Consider the following 14,901-nt stretch of genomic DNA (forward strand, 5'->3'; position numbering starts at 1 on the left):
CTATACTCCCTTCTCTTTTCTCTCTAAATCCCTTTTTCTATTTCACATGCATGCTCACTTCCCATGTGGGTTCTTGGGCCACGTGGGTGTATCCATTGTTCCTTCCTCAGTCTGTAGACCCTCTCTCTTCCTTGTATATTCCTGAACAAAATTGTAATGGTTCATGAATTATCCTTCTTAGTTCTCCATCTGTTATCCACTTCTTTGGTTAAAAACAGACACAAACTCAGGGTACGCAGTTCAAGGACCTTCTCCCCAAACCCCATTACAATGTGATTCATACACAGAGGGACTTCCAGGGGAAAGAAAAAGGGTCAGCAAGGGGTGGGGACAGAGAGAAAGAGGAGAGCCAAGTGGAAGGGAGGTGATTAAGAGCAAAATGCAGTGACCTATGTGTATGAAAATCAAAAATGAAGCCCATTACTTTGAATGGTAACCTCATTTTTTAAAAAATACTACAAGGAAATACTATGCCATTCCAGGATACCCTCCAGCATTCTAGAGGCACATTAATCTGAAAAAAAAAAAATTAATTCAAACTATAATAATGGCAGTAACTACAAGACTCAGTTTCTTTTATAAGATAAAATGCACACTATATGGGGGTGGCAAGGGGGCCTCATTGGTTAAAGGTGCTTGTTTGCAAAACCTGCTGGCCCAGGTTCAATTCCCAACCCACCCATGTTAACTGGATGCAAAAAAAAAAAAAAAAAAAAAAAAAACGGCAGAAGCAACAGGTGTTGACTTGCAGGAAGGAACAGGAGGACCTGGAACGCCCATGTACACATGCATATGCATGCACGTGCAAATAAATAGATATTTTCAAATGCACATCCCAATGACTAGTGCTGACCCAGAGGAAATAACTAAAATTAGCATTCTGGATCGAACATAATGTATTCACACACATAGGTTGAGGATTTCACACCATAGCAATAATGGTTTGAGTCAACAGAACTGAACATGTTATTTATTACAGAGATCACCGAGAAAATTTTAAGGCACAAGAGAATGATTTTGAGCTTCAGGGTTATTTTGAGTGGTGTTTTCAGTCCAGGATCTAATTCTAAGACAAATTCTAACCACAAGCACATTTCCTAGATAGTTTTTTACTAATCAGCAAATGCTTTAGAACCCACATGCAAACATTATTTTGTTCTCTGTTGGAATAGTTCTTTATTGTAATATAGTGGTTCCTCGGGATCTGTCTGTGGGGGATTGTTTGCTAGACCCCCTCTGAACACGCAATCACAGGACACTCAAGTCCCCTCTGCAAAATAATATACTATTAGCACACATCTGTGAACATCCTTCCTCACATGCAGATCATTTCTGGTTGATGTAATGTGCTTAACACAGTGTAAAGACTAGGTACAGAGTTCTTATACGACTTTTTGTTTGTTTGGTTTTTCGAGGTAGGGTCTCACTCTAGCCCAGGCTGACCTGGAATTCCCTATGGAGTCTCACGGTGGCCTCGAACTCACGGCAATCCTCCTACCTCTGCCTCCCGAGTGCTGGGTTTAAGGTGTGTGCCACCATGCCCAGCTACACTATTTTTTTTTAATCAGTGAAAGTGATGAGGAAAAATGTCTGTACACATTTAGCTCAGACACAGTCATGCTAGGTCTCAATGTCTCTTACACAAGGTGAACAGTGCTCTAATCAGGTCTGCTGGACAGAGAAGGGGGGTGCACCTGGAACAGTGGGAAGGGAGGCCACAGTAGGGTGAGCTAGTATGTTACTGCATTCTTGCAGATTTAGGCATAGTGCTTGGTACACAGAAAATTCAACTTTTCCTGCTTAAAACTTTCTAGAAATTCTTTTTCTAATATATTTGATCCATAGTTGACAGATCCATAGATACAAACCGCTGTTTTTATTCAGTTTTTTAAATCTGTCTGTGTTCCCTTGAATAAAGATAATATATTAAGTACATTGTGAGATGGCAAATATTTGAGTGTATACAAGGCAAAGTATCTTTGGAGTAACAAAGTCATAAGTATCTTTGGAATAATACAGTCATAAACTGCTGGAAACCAAATTACACAGATCCAGGGATCTTTGGAACAGCAGTCATAAACTGTTAGGTGCCAGGTTATACAGAGATAAACAAGTTTTTAAAAATACCAACCACAAGTGTATCACCTCAGGAAGCATGTCCTACTGTACAACCCAGTGGTTAAAGGAAAAGGAAAAAAGAAATGCCCTCTACATGGGGGCCTCATAACAGGCTGAGACTAAAAGATGCAAAACGCATTGATATTCTGAAAGTTATCTATGGGCCATTTTTTTTTTCCCAACAGGAAGCTCCTGGATCCTATACCATCTCTATGCCAACAGCCAATCTGGCATGATGACTTATTTTATTCACAAGAATATTTCTGTTTTCTGTTTTACCTTCAATTTCTTTTTCATTTCTGAAGCCTCCTGCATCTTCTTGTAGTCTTTTATCTCCACGGTCTGAATGGCAGTCTTTGATTTCAAAGTCCAGGTCAACAGTTCTGCACTTACAGCATCAAACCTGAGTCAAGATTCAGATGTTACCCACTGGTTTCATTCATTACCCACATGGCCCAAGAAAGAACAACTCAAGAGCCGGGGAGAGGAGATGGGCGACCATATTTAAAGCACGCTCTGTAAACTGTACTGAGCAGTTACGTAAGTCTCTCAACTCTTCAGCAGGTAATGTCAGCACAAGCTCATTAATGTTTCTGCCACAGACGGAGAACATGAAAAGGTCTGGAAATCACATCACATAAGGAATAGTCAAGGATACTCTAGACTTTAGGGCAATGGAAACAAATATGAAAGGGAACTTCAACTATTCACTTTGGGGCCATTTTGAAGAGACCTGGAGTAGGCGAGCAAGGCAGAGAGTGGGGTGCAAGAGGGCTGGGAGATTTGCTTCTGGAAGGAATCAGGGGGCAGTGTCAGACTGGAAACCTTCCCACCAAAGCCTGATAGCGCATGAGAAGTAACGGCAGCCCCATACACATCCAGCAGAAAGCTGGCCATATGCAAATGACCAACAAAAGGTCACAACCCTTTGGGCAGAGCGTCCTCTGACCTTCCTTCCAGCTCTGGCCCACTTCCCCATCAATGGAAGCATCTTACTTCTTAATAAACTATTTTCACTCACTACTTATATATGTGTCCCTATCCCAATGTCTCTTTCCAAGACACAGAATCCTACCCACTTGATTCTGATATCTGCCAATAACAGGAGCACGTGACTCTACGTGCTCCAGAAAGAACAAGCAGACAGGAGTAGACTCAGAAGGGCAACCTTCCTGGCAGCAAGACTTAAATGCCAACTGCTACAATGAAGCACAGCTGCTTACACCTCGATTTCTCCAAGAATTAACTGAAGGAATGTCTTCATCAACCCATCCCTGGATGGATCTAGAGTCTCGGGTTAGAGAGAGATGGCTTAGCAGTTAAGGCACTTGCCTGCAAAGCCAAAGGACCCAAGTTCGATTCCCCATAACCCATGTAAGCCAGCTGCACAAGGGGCGCACGCATCTGGAGTTCACTTGCAGTGGCTGGAGGCCCTGGTACACCCATTCTCTCTCTTCCTCTCTCTCAAATAAATAAATAGATATAAATATAAGTATTTAAAGATCTAGGGTTTTTTTAATCAGTAAGACAAAAAGAAATATTTTAACGAAAGATAGATCCTTAAACCAAACATGAAGAATCCACTAATAAATCTGACACAGGAATTAACAAGGAAAATATGGGGGTGGGGCTAAGGAGGGAAGAACCCTCACCCTACTTCCACGTGAGCTCTCTACCCCCTCCTGCCTTCCACATGGTGGGGCTCTCTGGGCTTTTCTTCTCTTAATCTAATAAAGTCTCTAAGTCTTTTTTTTTTTTCTTTTAAGGAGAAGGTTGGAAAACAGGAGACCAGAAATGCATTCTTTCTCCGAAATGTTATGTTCTTAATGGTAAGAAAAGGAAGGAGATTCACAAAGAAGAAATCTTGCCCAAAGTCAAATTATTTTTAAATTATGAAAGAAAGAATAAATGAAGAATGCCCACGGTCATATCCTTCTATGGTAAATGATGGAGGAAGGAAAAGGATCGCACTACATAGGTCTCACATTGAACACAGGGCAAAATAAATCACCCAGGACAGTTTCGATGCTCAGCTGGTATGAAAAGGATGCTCCAAAGACAAAGCGGGGGGGGGGGGGGTGCGGTCTAGGACTGAGCTTCTGTAACGAGCACTCTATGTAAGCGTGCATTGGATTCGAGACTAGCACCAAGCAAGCAGCGACTACCAAATGCTCTGTGTGCAGCGCTGAGCCGGGGGCTTTCTCTCTGGGGCCTCACTTTTTCTTAGCTTCCATGTCCACATGGATCTGCCTCTTCTTGGGCGGGGGAGGAGGAGGCAGCTCCTGCCTGGACTTCTTTGCAGTTCCTGGCTCTCTCACATGCACAGTCTCCAGAAGATCCTTCTGAGGGATTTGGGACATGCCCAGCTTTGCGACAGCCTGAGTCACCTGAAAGAAAAGCCACAGACAGCGTGACATGTGACGAGTGGCTCCTTGTATGCCACCATCATCACCTTGTCCATGCGGGACAGTCTAATCACCGCCAAGAGACACTGTGTGCCCACGCATGCCCACTGCCCACTGCCTGCTCTCAAAGCCCTCCGCAGCGAGTGGTCTGCTTCTCTTCTCCCAGGATTTACCCATTCTGGTCATCTCACATAGGAGACCCACCCTGACGATGATCCCGTGACTGGCTTCTTCTGGGTAGCATCAGATTTCATGGTGCATTCATGTTGCCATATGTGTCAAAGCTTTCTTTGTTTTCTTATTGTCAAACACTACCGTGTTGTTCAGACATGAGATATGTATTGTATTTATCCATTCCCCCACTGACGGACATTTCAGTTGTTCTTTTTTTTTTCTTTTTCTGATTGGGGAGAGTTTGGGGTAGGGTCTCACTCTAGCACAGATTGACTTGGAACTCACTCTATAATCCCAGGCTGGACTTGAACACAATCTTCCTACTTCTGCCTCCCAAGTGCTGGGATTATAGGCGTGTGCCACCGTACCCAGCTTGTTCCACTTTTTGATTACTAGGAATAGTGCAGCTATTATATATATTACATTATATATATTATATATCCATGTACAAAGCCAAAATTATATTTTAATTCAGTAAAATATTTTTAAGATTAAGATGAATATTTATGACTTAAATTTTAAGAATATTAAGTAAATACTTGCCTAAACATTATCAGGTACAACAGATTAAATTACTAGATACTAATAATTTTGTAAAAGTTCTATGGCATTTTACTTTAGAGCACTGACGGAGATTTCCACATGTCAGTTACTCATCAGGAATAAAGTATGTGAGAATGTGTGTCCATGTGTGGGCATATGTGCATGGGTGTACAAGTGCATGTGCATGTATAGGCCAAAGGTCAATATTGAGTGCCTTCCTCCCTCACTCTGCACCTTATTTTGTAGACAGGCTCCATCACTGAGCCTGGCGCTCACGACTTGGCTAAAGTAGCTAGCCAGCAAGCCTTATCACCCTATCTCTCCAGCACAGGGATTAAAGGCATGAACCACCACCACAAGCTTTTATCTGCATGCTGTGGATCCAAACACATGTCCTCATATCTACACATCTGGCCCTTTATGGGCTGAGCCATCTCCCCACCCAGCCCCCCAAAACTTACTCTTTCAGTTTACCCATTAGTCTTTTATAAAATCTAAAGCTAGGCATGGTGGCACACGCCTTTAATCCCAGCGCTCCGGAGGCAGAGGTAGGAGGATCACCATGAGCTCAAGGCCACCCGGAGACTACAGAGTGAATTCCAGGTCAGCCTGGGCTAGAGTGAGACCCGACCTTGCAAAACTAAAACCTGGGCATTTACAGTTTTACTGCATGGTAGAGCACTCCCCACGGAATGCCCACAGGTACCTGGTTGGAGGAGTCTTCTAGCCTCTGAACCAAGGAATCCCATCTCTGAGTCAGCTCTTCCGAGTCACTGCTCATTTTCTTGGAGGCCTTGGGATTGTCAAGCAACTGACCCACATCTTGGTCAATCTCACTCAGCTGGTCCAATGTTTGCCTCTTCATTTCCATGTCTTCCTTCAAAATCTAGTAGTTCAGACATTTATTAGCTGTCTCTCACAACAAGATCTCAGGTCATATCTTCCTGCTGCCCAGTTAGGAATTGCAAACATGTGTATCTTATAGTGCATCTGGAGTTCCCCATGCTACAACTGAAGGGTCGTGAGTTCCTTATCACACATGGAAGTGAGTCATTGCCTGTACTCACGAACCTGCGTCAACCCTCAACTATTAAACACCAAGCCATCCCGGACTTCCAACACAGATGGCAATGGACAGGGTCACCACTTACAGCCAAACGCCGAACACTGACACTCAGTTCCTTTTGGTCTTTGAAGTTGCTGGTCTGGACTTTATTCAAAGCCTCTTCTTTTTCGGTGAGCCAAGCTTTCAACAAGCACTACAAGCAATAACAAAAGTGGGAAATATATCTGGGAAATCCTCCTAGAATCCCAGCAAGGGCCCAAGCCTCTAACGTATTGATGGCTTTACCGTCCTCGGAGGACAGGAACTTCAAACACCCAAGAGCAAGGGACAAAGGACTCACAAAAGCCTCGCAGAGCTCACAACAGATCAACCTGCCAGTAGGATAAGTGCTGTGGGTTGGATAGGGTTTGAAGGTGTCCTCCAAGACTGTTAGTTTGGTCCCCAAGTGGGATGATGTGAGCAGTGGAAGAGCCTTGACATGGTGGAGGTCTTCTACCCTCAGAAGGGATGAATGGAGGGTCTCCCAGCACATCAGTTAGTGCCTAAGAAAGGACTGTTGTAAAGGAGCAAGACTGACCCCACCTTGACCTCTACCTTCCTATTGTGCCTGTGACGCCCTCTGACCTCATGCATTCCCACCATGATGCCAACCGTCATGGTGGATACCAACAGAGTCAATGCCATGCTGACTGGTGTCTCAGAATCTAAAACTGAGAACTGAATAAGCCGTCCTGAGCTGGGGGTGCAACTCAGCGGCCCCCTCCACCTAGAAAAACAAATGTAAATGAGTTTTTGGATCCTTTGCATGGGTATGTATGTGGTGTGCATATGTGTGGATATGACCGTATGTGTGTGGGCACATGTGGTGTGTACAGATAAGCATGAACATACGTGCCTTTGTGTGTGGAGACCAGAGGTCGACACAGGTGCTGGTCTAGGCTGCTTGCCATCCTATGTTGTGAGATGGGGACTCTCGCTGAAGCTGGATTTCACTAGTTTAGCTAGACTAGCTGACCATGAAGCCCCGAGATCCACCTGTCTCTCCCCCGACTCCCAGTGCTGAGATTACTGGTGGATGGCACCATACCAGGCCTCTGTGTGGATACTGGGATCCATACTCAGGTCCGCATACTTGCATAGCAGTACTCTACCCACTAAGCAATCCCCCAGTCCAAACCTTCTTTTTCTTTATAATTACCCAGCCTCAAAGCGCTGGGTTTTTCTTCTGTTTTGTTCGGTTCTGTTCTGTTTTTCGAGGTAGGGTCTCACTGTAGCCCAGGCTGACCTGGAATTCACTATGTAGTCTCAGGGTGGCCTCGAACTTATGGTGACCCTCCTACCTCTGCTTCCCAAGTGCTGGGATTAGAGGCGTGTGCCACCACGCCCAACAGTTTTCCTTCTTTATAATATTTTTACTTATTTATACGTGTGCATGTTCACACATGCCAGGGTCTCTTGCTTGTTGCAAACAAATGCCAGATGCTTGCATCCCTTTTTGCATCTGGCTTTAACATGGCAATCAAACCCAGGGCCGGAAGGCTTTGCAAGTGAGTGCCTTTAACAGCTGAACCATCTCTACAGCCCCGGTTTTGGTTTGTTTTTGTGAGATATGGTTTTGCTATATGTGGCTCAGGCAAGATAGAGGTTCAAGGACAGTTGGCTGGTTAATGGCTGAGCTAAATCAAGGACTCTTATGCCTAACCAATGGTCTTTCCCCAGCACCGTGGCAATGGCCAAAGTTAAAAGGCAATTATGATGAGAGAAGGAAATCTGTGGAGAGTCCAATGCCAAGGGTCAAAATATTTAAAATTTATTGGTCAAATATGCATGTTCATTTAGAAAATGTTGAGAATGTAGTGAGATAACCTTGAGAGGTATGAAAACAACTATAGCAGCATTCAGATACTTCTCCCCCAAAGGTATTCTGAATACGGAGAGCCGTTTCTATGTCGCTGGGAGTGGGAGAGGCTTTGGCTCTGGGCTGGACAATTCTTTCCTGATTGCTTTATTAATAAACTTATTTGGCAACTATTGCTTATCTCTCAAGAAAAAGGAGAGGGGAAGAAGGGAGAGGAGGACACAGAGACTGGGAGAGAAAAAATTCAGATACAGTCCTCAGTTTACTAAGGTTGGCAAGATATTCACATCAATAACCCCAAAACAAGACAGGAGGTGCTGACCACACACACATGCGCACATGCATGTGTACGCGCACACACACACACACACACAAACACACACATAGTTAAAATGTCACACCTCCAGGAGAAAGTGAGCAGTAAATCATCTTAAACTTCAAGGAACACAAGTGACTAAAAGACGTTCTATTCCTTAACTTCTAAGTATTTTTAAACTATAAAGTCAAAATCATTTCCAAATTTGAAATTTTTTTCACTTTGTAGAAAACTCACACCAGGTTTCTCTGCAACAGTAATGGTTCCCAAGTGTCATTACTGAAGAAAAACCATCGCTATTGGATATGAATCTCTGACCTGACAGAGTTCCGTATGAATGTAAACACTGGAAAAGCACAACATAAATATTTCAGAGAGCACAATCAGGTCCATTATGTGATTCTTAATAAGAAAATTCTGACCAAAGATTAAGGGGAGCAATACTGATCAATAACTTAGATTGGGACAAATTCTGCAGTCTACTTTTCAAAGATGTACTATTTGCCACTGTATCAGGTAAGCCACCAAACAACTCATCCTTCTCAGAAGAGAACCTAGCTGCTTTTTGTGGATGGGACGGAAATGCATTTAAAAGAATGGAAACAGATACTGTGCAGCGTGAGAATAAAGCTACTTATTTTTCTAGACCATAACCGCTTGGCCTTTGGGGAGAAAAGCTTTTACTTCTTCATATTCTGTTCTGTGCACTGTGTTTCTCAAAGAATGGATGGCAGGGAAAAGGCTAAAACAACAGCTGAAGTACGAAGCAGGCAAGCTTTGCACCACACTGTGACTGAGTATTATTCAAAGGCATTGCTTTGAAAAAAAATTTTTTTCTCATTAGTTTCAGTATTTATACTAGTTATAAGCCAAGAAAATTCTTGGAATTTAGTGTTCCCAATGTATTGAATCGATTATTTTACCTCATTATTTACTGAGCACGAACGGTATGCTAGGAACTGTGTTGGTACAAATTTAAATTTTCCCCAACAGAAATCAAAAGGTAATTATAAACCGGGCGTGGTGGCACACGCCTTTAATCCCAGCACTCGGGAGGCAGAGGTAGGAGGATTGCCATGAGTTCAAGGCCACCCTGAGATGACAGAGTTAATTCCAGGTCAGCCTGGACCAGAGTGAGACCCTACCTCGAAAACCCCCCCCCCCCAAAAAAAAGGTAATTATAACGTTCAAAAAAATAAAGGGTTGGAGAGATGGCTTAGCAGTGAAGGCGCTTGCCTGCAAAGCCTAAAGACCCAGGTTCATTTCCTCAGTACCCATACAAAGCCAGATAAAAGTGGCACATGCATCTGGAGTTTGTTTGCAGTGGCTGGAGACCCTCTTCTTTCTCTCTCTCTGTTTCTCTCTCTCTCTCTATCTCCTTGCAAATAAATAAATAAAACATTTAAAAGAATAAATAAAGTAGCCTAAGGAATTAACAATTAAACAATGAACAGAGATAAAGTCAAACATGATTCCTATGGAGCCACACAGCAAGGCTTTCATGAATTTCATGCTTGATCAGTTATAGAATGACAGAACTCTTATTTCTAAAGGAATAAACAAGTCCTTGTATATCCTGCTTTCGCAGAAAACTGCATTCTGATGGCATCGTTAAAAAAATGTATTGCCTTTCACTCTATTTTGTCCTTGCTGGATAACTGTTACATACCTGTTCTTCCAATAATTCCTGCCACAATATATTGATTTCTTGTAACCTGTTCCATCGTTCTTCAGTCCAGCGGCACACTGCAGTCCAGCGTTCACCGAGTTTCTAGGGGAAGAAAAACCCGCTGTGTTCTTCAAGAAATTCAAGATTTCCCTTGCTCTTTATTACAAAGTGTAAACTTAGGGAAAGCACTTTTTCTTTAATTTTTATTTATTTTTATTTATTTATTTGAGAGTGCCAGACAGAGAGAGAAAAAGGGAAAGAGATTGAGAGAGAGGGAATGGGCACGTCAGGGCCTACGCTAAGCCCAGGAAAGCACTTTTTAAAAAATGTGCATTAATACTGACCAATCCCATAAGTATATGCATGAAAAAACCTAATCTCCATGCAATTTATTTATGTCACACGACTAAGACAGAAAGCACAACTCCTTCTCCTGCTATTTCACTGTGGGTTTTATGTGAGAATCGAATGTTTATTACATATATTTTGGAAATAGGGCAACCATGTCTAACTTTTAAATTGTTTTGTGGTGGTAAGGAACTTGTATATGCTAGTCAAGGATCCTAACACCGAGCTACATTCCCAACCAACATGTCTACTTTTTGTATCTCAAAACAATTTTTTTTCCTCAAATTTTTCAAAAAATTCTAAGGGAACCCACACAATAAGGACTATGGATCCCTTGTAATGGGTTCCTGTGTGTCCAAATCCTTTTACTATTATACACAAGGAAGCTGAGCAACCAGCCCCACTCATTCACTTCAAGGGCTAAACTAAAGGAATCAGTGGGGTGTGCTGGCCCGCTCCTTTAATCTCAGTACTTGGGAGGCAGAAGTAGGAGAATCACTGTGAGTTCGAAACCAGCCTGAGCTAAAGTAAAACCCTACCTCAAAATAAAATAAATTAAATTAAATAAAACAAAAGAATCAGAACCTGGATATTCCTATAACTCACGTGCTATGGAACCCAACTGGAAAGTATATCCAAAAGTGAGAGGTTTTTGTTTTGCTCTGTTTTATAAAAAGGTAGATGTTTTGATGTATGTTCCTGCCTCCCTGGATTCATGCGGGTGTTTAATTCCCAAAGTCTCATGTGACTAATGCTAAGGGTAAAGACTTAACCTGGTGTGGACAGTAGAGAAGAGACACCCTGGTAAGTAGCCAGATTGCATTAAGATAGAGAGAGAGGTGTCACCGTGATAGAGTGAGTCCAGGGGGCTCTGTAAGGAGAGGCAGAGGCACCAGGCAGACAGAGTCACATGTCGCTGCTGTGATGTGATACAGGCAGAGGGGAAATGGGGTGGGGGGCTCGTAAGAGAGGTCCTTCAGGCTTCCAGCCTTCAAAACTGCCTGCCTTGGGGTCTTTGCTGTGATAACAAGAAGGTGGCTAGCTAGTACTTTGCTTCATTCCCGTGCGGGTAAGGAACGAGACAGCACGTGAAAGCGAGGAGCCGCGGGGGCCGGGATCGTGAGCAGAGGCTCCCGCGCCCGCCGCCCTCACCTGTAGCTGCTCCTCCAGCGCGGCCGTGGCGCCCTCGCCGCCGTTCTCGTCCACAATCACCACCATGTGCGTCAAGGAGTTGACCTTCACCTGTTCAGCCTCGAGATCATTTTGCAAACTCTAGGGAGGAAAAAAAAAAAATAGTAAGACAAACTCTGCCTCGTGCTATTTCCCATTTACCTATCTTAAATCCATTCTAGTGCCAATAGTAATGAAGGATATCTAATGAGGCATCGTATTTAAATTTCCATCATTACCCTAAGTGTTCTACTAATGAAAGACGCTTGTTCTACACCTTTACATTTCATTATAGACCACTGCGGCCTGAAAAATGTGTTGTCATAACAGATGGCACATGGGAGGTCATCACTTTTACTCCACATTCTGCCTCACCCATAAAAAGAAAACATTGGTTAAGGAATTAAGTGTTGGCCGGGTGTGGTGGCGCACACTTTTAATCCCAGCCCTCGAGAGGCAGAGGTAGGAGGATTGCTGTGAGTTCGAGGCCACTCTGAGACTACAAAGTGAATTCCAGGTCAGCCTGAGCTAGAGTGAGACCCTACCACGAAAAACCAAGAAAAGAAAAAAAGAACTGAGTGTTGGGCTACAGAGATGACTCAATGGTTAAAGCCAAAGGAGCCAAATTTGATTCCATAGGCAAGTAAGCAAGATGCACAAGGAGGCACCCCCGTGTGTGTGTGTGTGTGTGTGTGTGTGTGTGTGTGTGTGTGTGTCTGTCTGTCTGTCTGTCTCTCTCTCTCTCATCTGCCTTTTTCTCATTGTTTCTCTCTCTCAAATAAACAAATAAGATACATTTTAAAAAAGAATTGAGGCCGGGTGTGGTGGCACACGCCTTTAATCCCAGCACTCAGGAGGCAGAGGCAGGAGGATCACCGTGGGATCAAGGCCACCCTGAGACTACATAGTGAATTCCAGGTCAGCCTGGGCTAGAGTGAGACCTTACCTCAAAAAAAAAAAAAAAAGAATTGAGTGTCTATAGTAAAAATTTAGACAAACATATAGAAATGATAAATCAAGAAGTCCAGAATCTAAATATTCAGTGAGAGACCATTTTCTTTTGTGCAATCCTCTGTGAACAAGTGCTAAGTACAACTCTATGTGACACAGAGAAGCTATTCTCATCAGCTATTCAAGAAAGCAAATAACATATGGATGCCTCCATTCTTCATTCTTCCATGGGAAAAGCACAGTCATTAGACAGATGTAGAGAGTAATTTGTTTAAACACCATCAATAGTATTCTGAAATGTCTCCTGGGGGGTGTTTAGTGAATTCTTGAAGCCTTATCAATCAGTTATCTGGATGTTTTATTGACCGGTAAGTTCTACACCTTATAAGGGGGATACCTTTCTACACCTTTCCTGACCTTGACTATGCCAAGTTATCCACTAACTTTTGTGACCAGTCAAACTGCCCAGCACACTGTGGCACCTCACTAGGTACCTGCTGCCTTTCTGAGACTAAGCAACAGGTTTTCCTAATCAAACTAGGTGTGGATGCACCTCAAAATTTGCTCCACCCATACTACGCGTGAATAGCCACACACTGGGGTTCTAACCACGCGTGGCACAAAACTTGCGGAAGCTAAACACTTGCTCGAGGGAACCGTACACACCCGTGTGAACCTGGCTCTGCACCCCTGCCCACCATGAACTCCACCCCACGAGCGGCTGGATCAAAGATGACATGGAAGAAAAGTCTAACTCTGAGATGACAGAAGCCATCGGCCCCTGTTCTCAGTTCTGAGGGCTGCTCATTGCGATGGGGAGAGGCAGGAGAGAAACAGGAGGCTGGTTTACTCGGTGCTCCTCGAGAGTCCTCTGCAGAGAGGGCAGGTCGTCCCCCGGCGGGCAGCCGTCCATCTTCTGAATGCGCTCCTCGGTGAGGGTGAGCCAGGCCGACAGCTGCTGTAGCTGCAGCTTCTGGAGTTCCATCAGCACGTCGTGCAGCCTGGCCAGGGGATGCAGGGGCACTGTCACCAGCTCTTTCCATCACCGAGGTACCCACTCCAGACCCCAGAGAAGCGCGCTCATCAGGAACACACACTTGTCTAATCCAACCACTATTACAACCGGAATTCTATGAATGTAGAAACTGGGAGAAAGAACTGATTCTCAAATGAAATGCATGAAATGCAGTCAAAGACTGCGAATTACAGCTCCCCCATATCCGTATCAGAAACATTGTTTATTCACTCAGGAATTCCTGCCTATTAAATTGGTGGAAATGGCAATGGAATGAAAAAAAAAAAAAACTGAAATAAAGTGGACTGTGAGATAATATTGTTTTTAAAATGTGTCACAAGGGGCAGGGGGTGGAGGCGGCTGGAGAGGTGGCTCACAGGTTGCGTGCACTTCCCAGAAGCCACATACGCAGCATGGTGTGGCCACACATTCTGCAAGCCTAGTCCTGGTCGGGGTACGGTGGTTCAGGAGAATTGCCAGGATTCACGAATAGCAAGCTCCAGAGTCAGTCAAGAGAGTCCCCGCCACAAGCGGGTGGGCGATGAACACCCAGTGCTATTCTCTGGCCACCACAGGTGAGCCCACCAGCTGGCACATCACTGCGCACGCATGCATGCACCACACACTTTAAAAAAAAAATGGGGCTGGAGAGATGGCTTAGTGGTTAAGCGTTTGCCTGTGAAGCCTAAGGACCCCGGTTCAAGGCTCGACTCCCCAACACCCACATTAGCCAGATGCACAAGGGGGCACACGCATTTGGAGTTTGTTTGCAGTGGCTGGAAGCCCTGGTGCGCCCATTCTCTCTCCCTCTTCTATCTGCCTCTTTCTCTCTCTGTCTGTCGCTCTCAAATAAATAAATAAAAATAACAAAAAAATTTTTTTAGCCGGGCGTGGTGGCTCACACCTTTAATCCCAGCACTCGGGAGGCAGAGGTGGGAGGATCGCCGTGAGTTCGAGGCCACCCTGAGACTCCATAGTGAATTCCAGGTCAGCCTGGGCTAAAGTGAGACCCTACCTTGAAAAAATAAATAAATAAATAAATGTTACAAAAGGTCTGGGAAGATGGTTCAGTCCATAAAGTGGGCCTGAGTTTGGATCCCGAGCACCGACCTAAAAAGCCAGGCACTGTAGCCCAGTGTCGCTGCTCTTAGTGGGATGGAAGTGGGGACGATGCTTGGGAATCGCCGGCTGGCTTCTCTAGTCAACTCAGTGAGCTTCAACGAGGAGCCACTGAAGATACAACACCGACCTCTGGCCTTCACACTCAC

The 14,901-nt window shown here is 44.2% G+C and overlaps 1 protein-coding gene across 6 annotated transcripts in view; it reads right to left on the reverse strand.

The window, feature by feature from the left end:
- Window positions 1–14,901, reverse strand: part of Utrn (utrophin) — a 555,367-nt gene that overhangs the window by 368,694 nt on the left and 171,772 nt on the right. For all 6 annotated transcript variants that reach the window (XM_045158274.1, XM_045158275.1, XM_045158277.1 and 3 more), the window contains 7 exons: window positions 13,469–13,619; window positions 11,650–11,769; window positions 10,150–10,251; window positions 6,392–6,499; window positions 5,947–6,126; window positions 4,336–4,505; window positions 2,398–2,521 (listed from right to left, as the gene is read on the reverse strand). In XM_045158274.1, coding sequence (XP_045014209.1) covers window positions 2,398–2,521; window positions 4,336–4,505; window positions 5,947–6,126; window positions 6,392–6,499; window positions 10,150–10,251; window positions 11,650–11,769; window positions 13,469–13,619 — 955 coding nt within the window. The remainder of the gene's footprint in view (window positions 1–2,397; window positions 2,522–4,335; window positions 4,506–5,946; window positions 6,127–6,391; window positions 6,500–10,149; window positions 10,252–11,649; window positions 11,770–13,468; window positions 13,620–14,901) is intronic.

Source organism: Jaculus jaculus, chromosome 9 (assembly GCF_020740685.1).
Source record: "Jaculus jaculus isolate mJacJac1 chromosome 9, mJacJac1.mat.Y.cur, whole genome shotgun sequence".
Lineage (NCBI taxonomy): Eukaryota > Metazoa > Chordata > Mammalia > Rodentia > Dipodidae > Jaculus > Jaculus jaculus.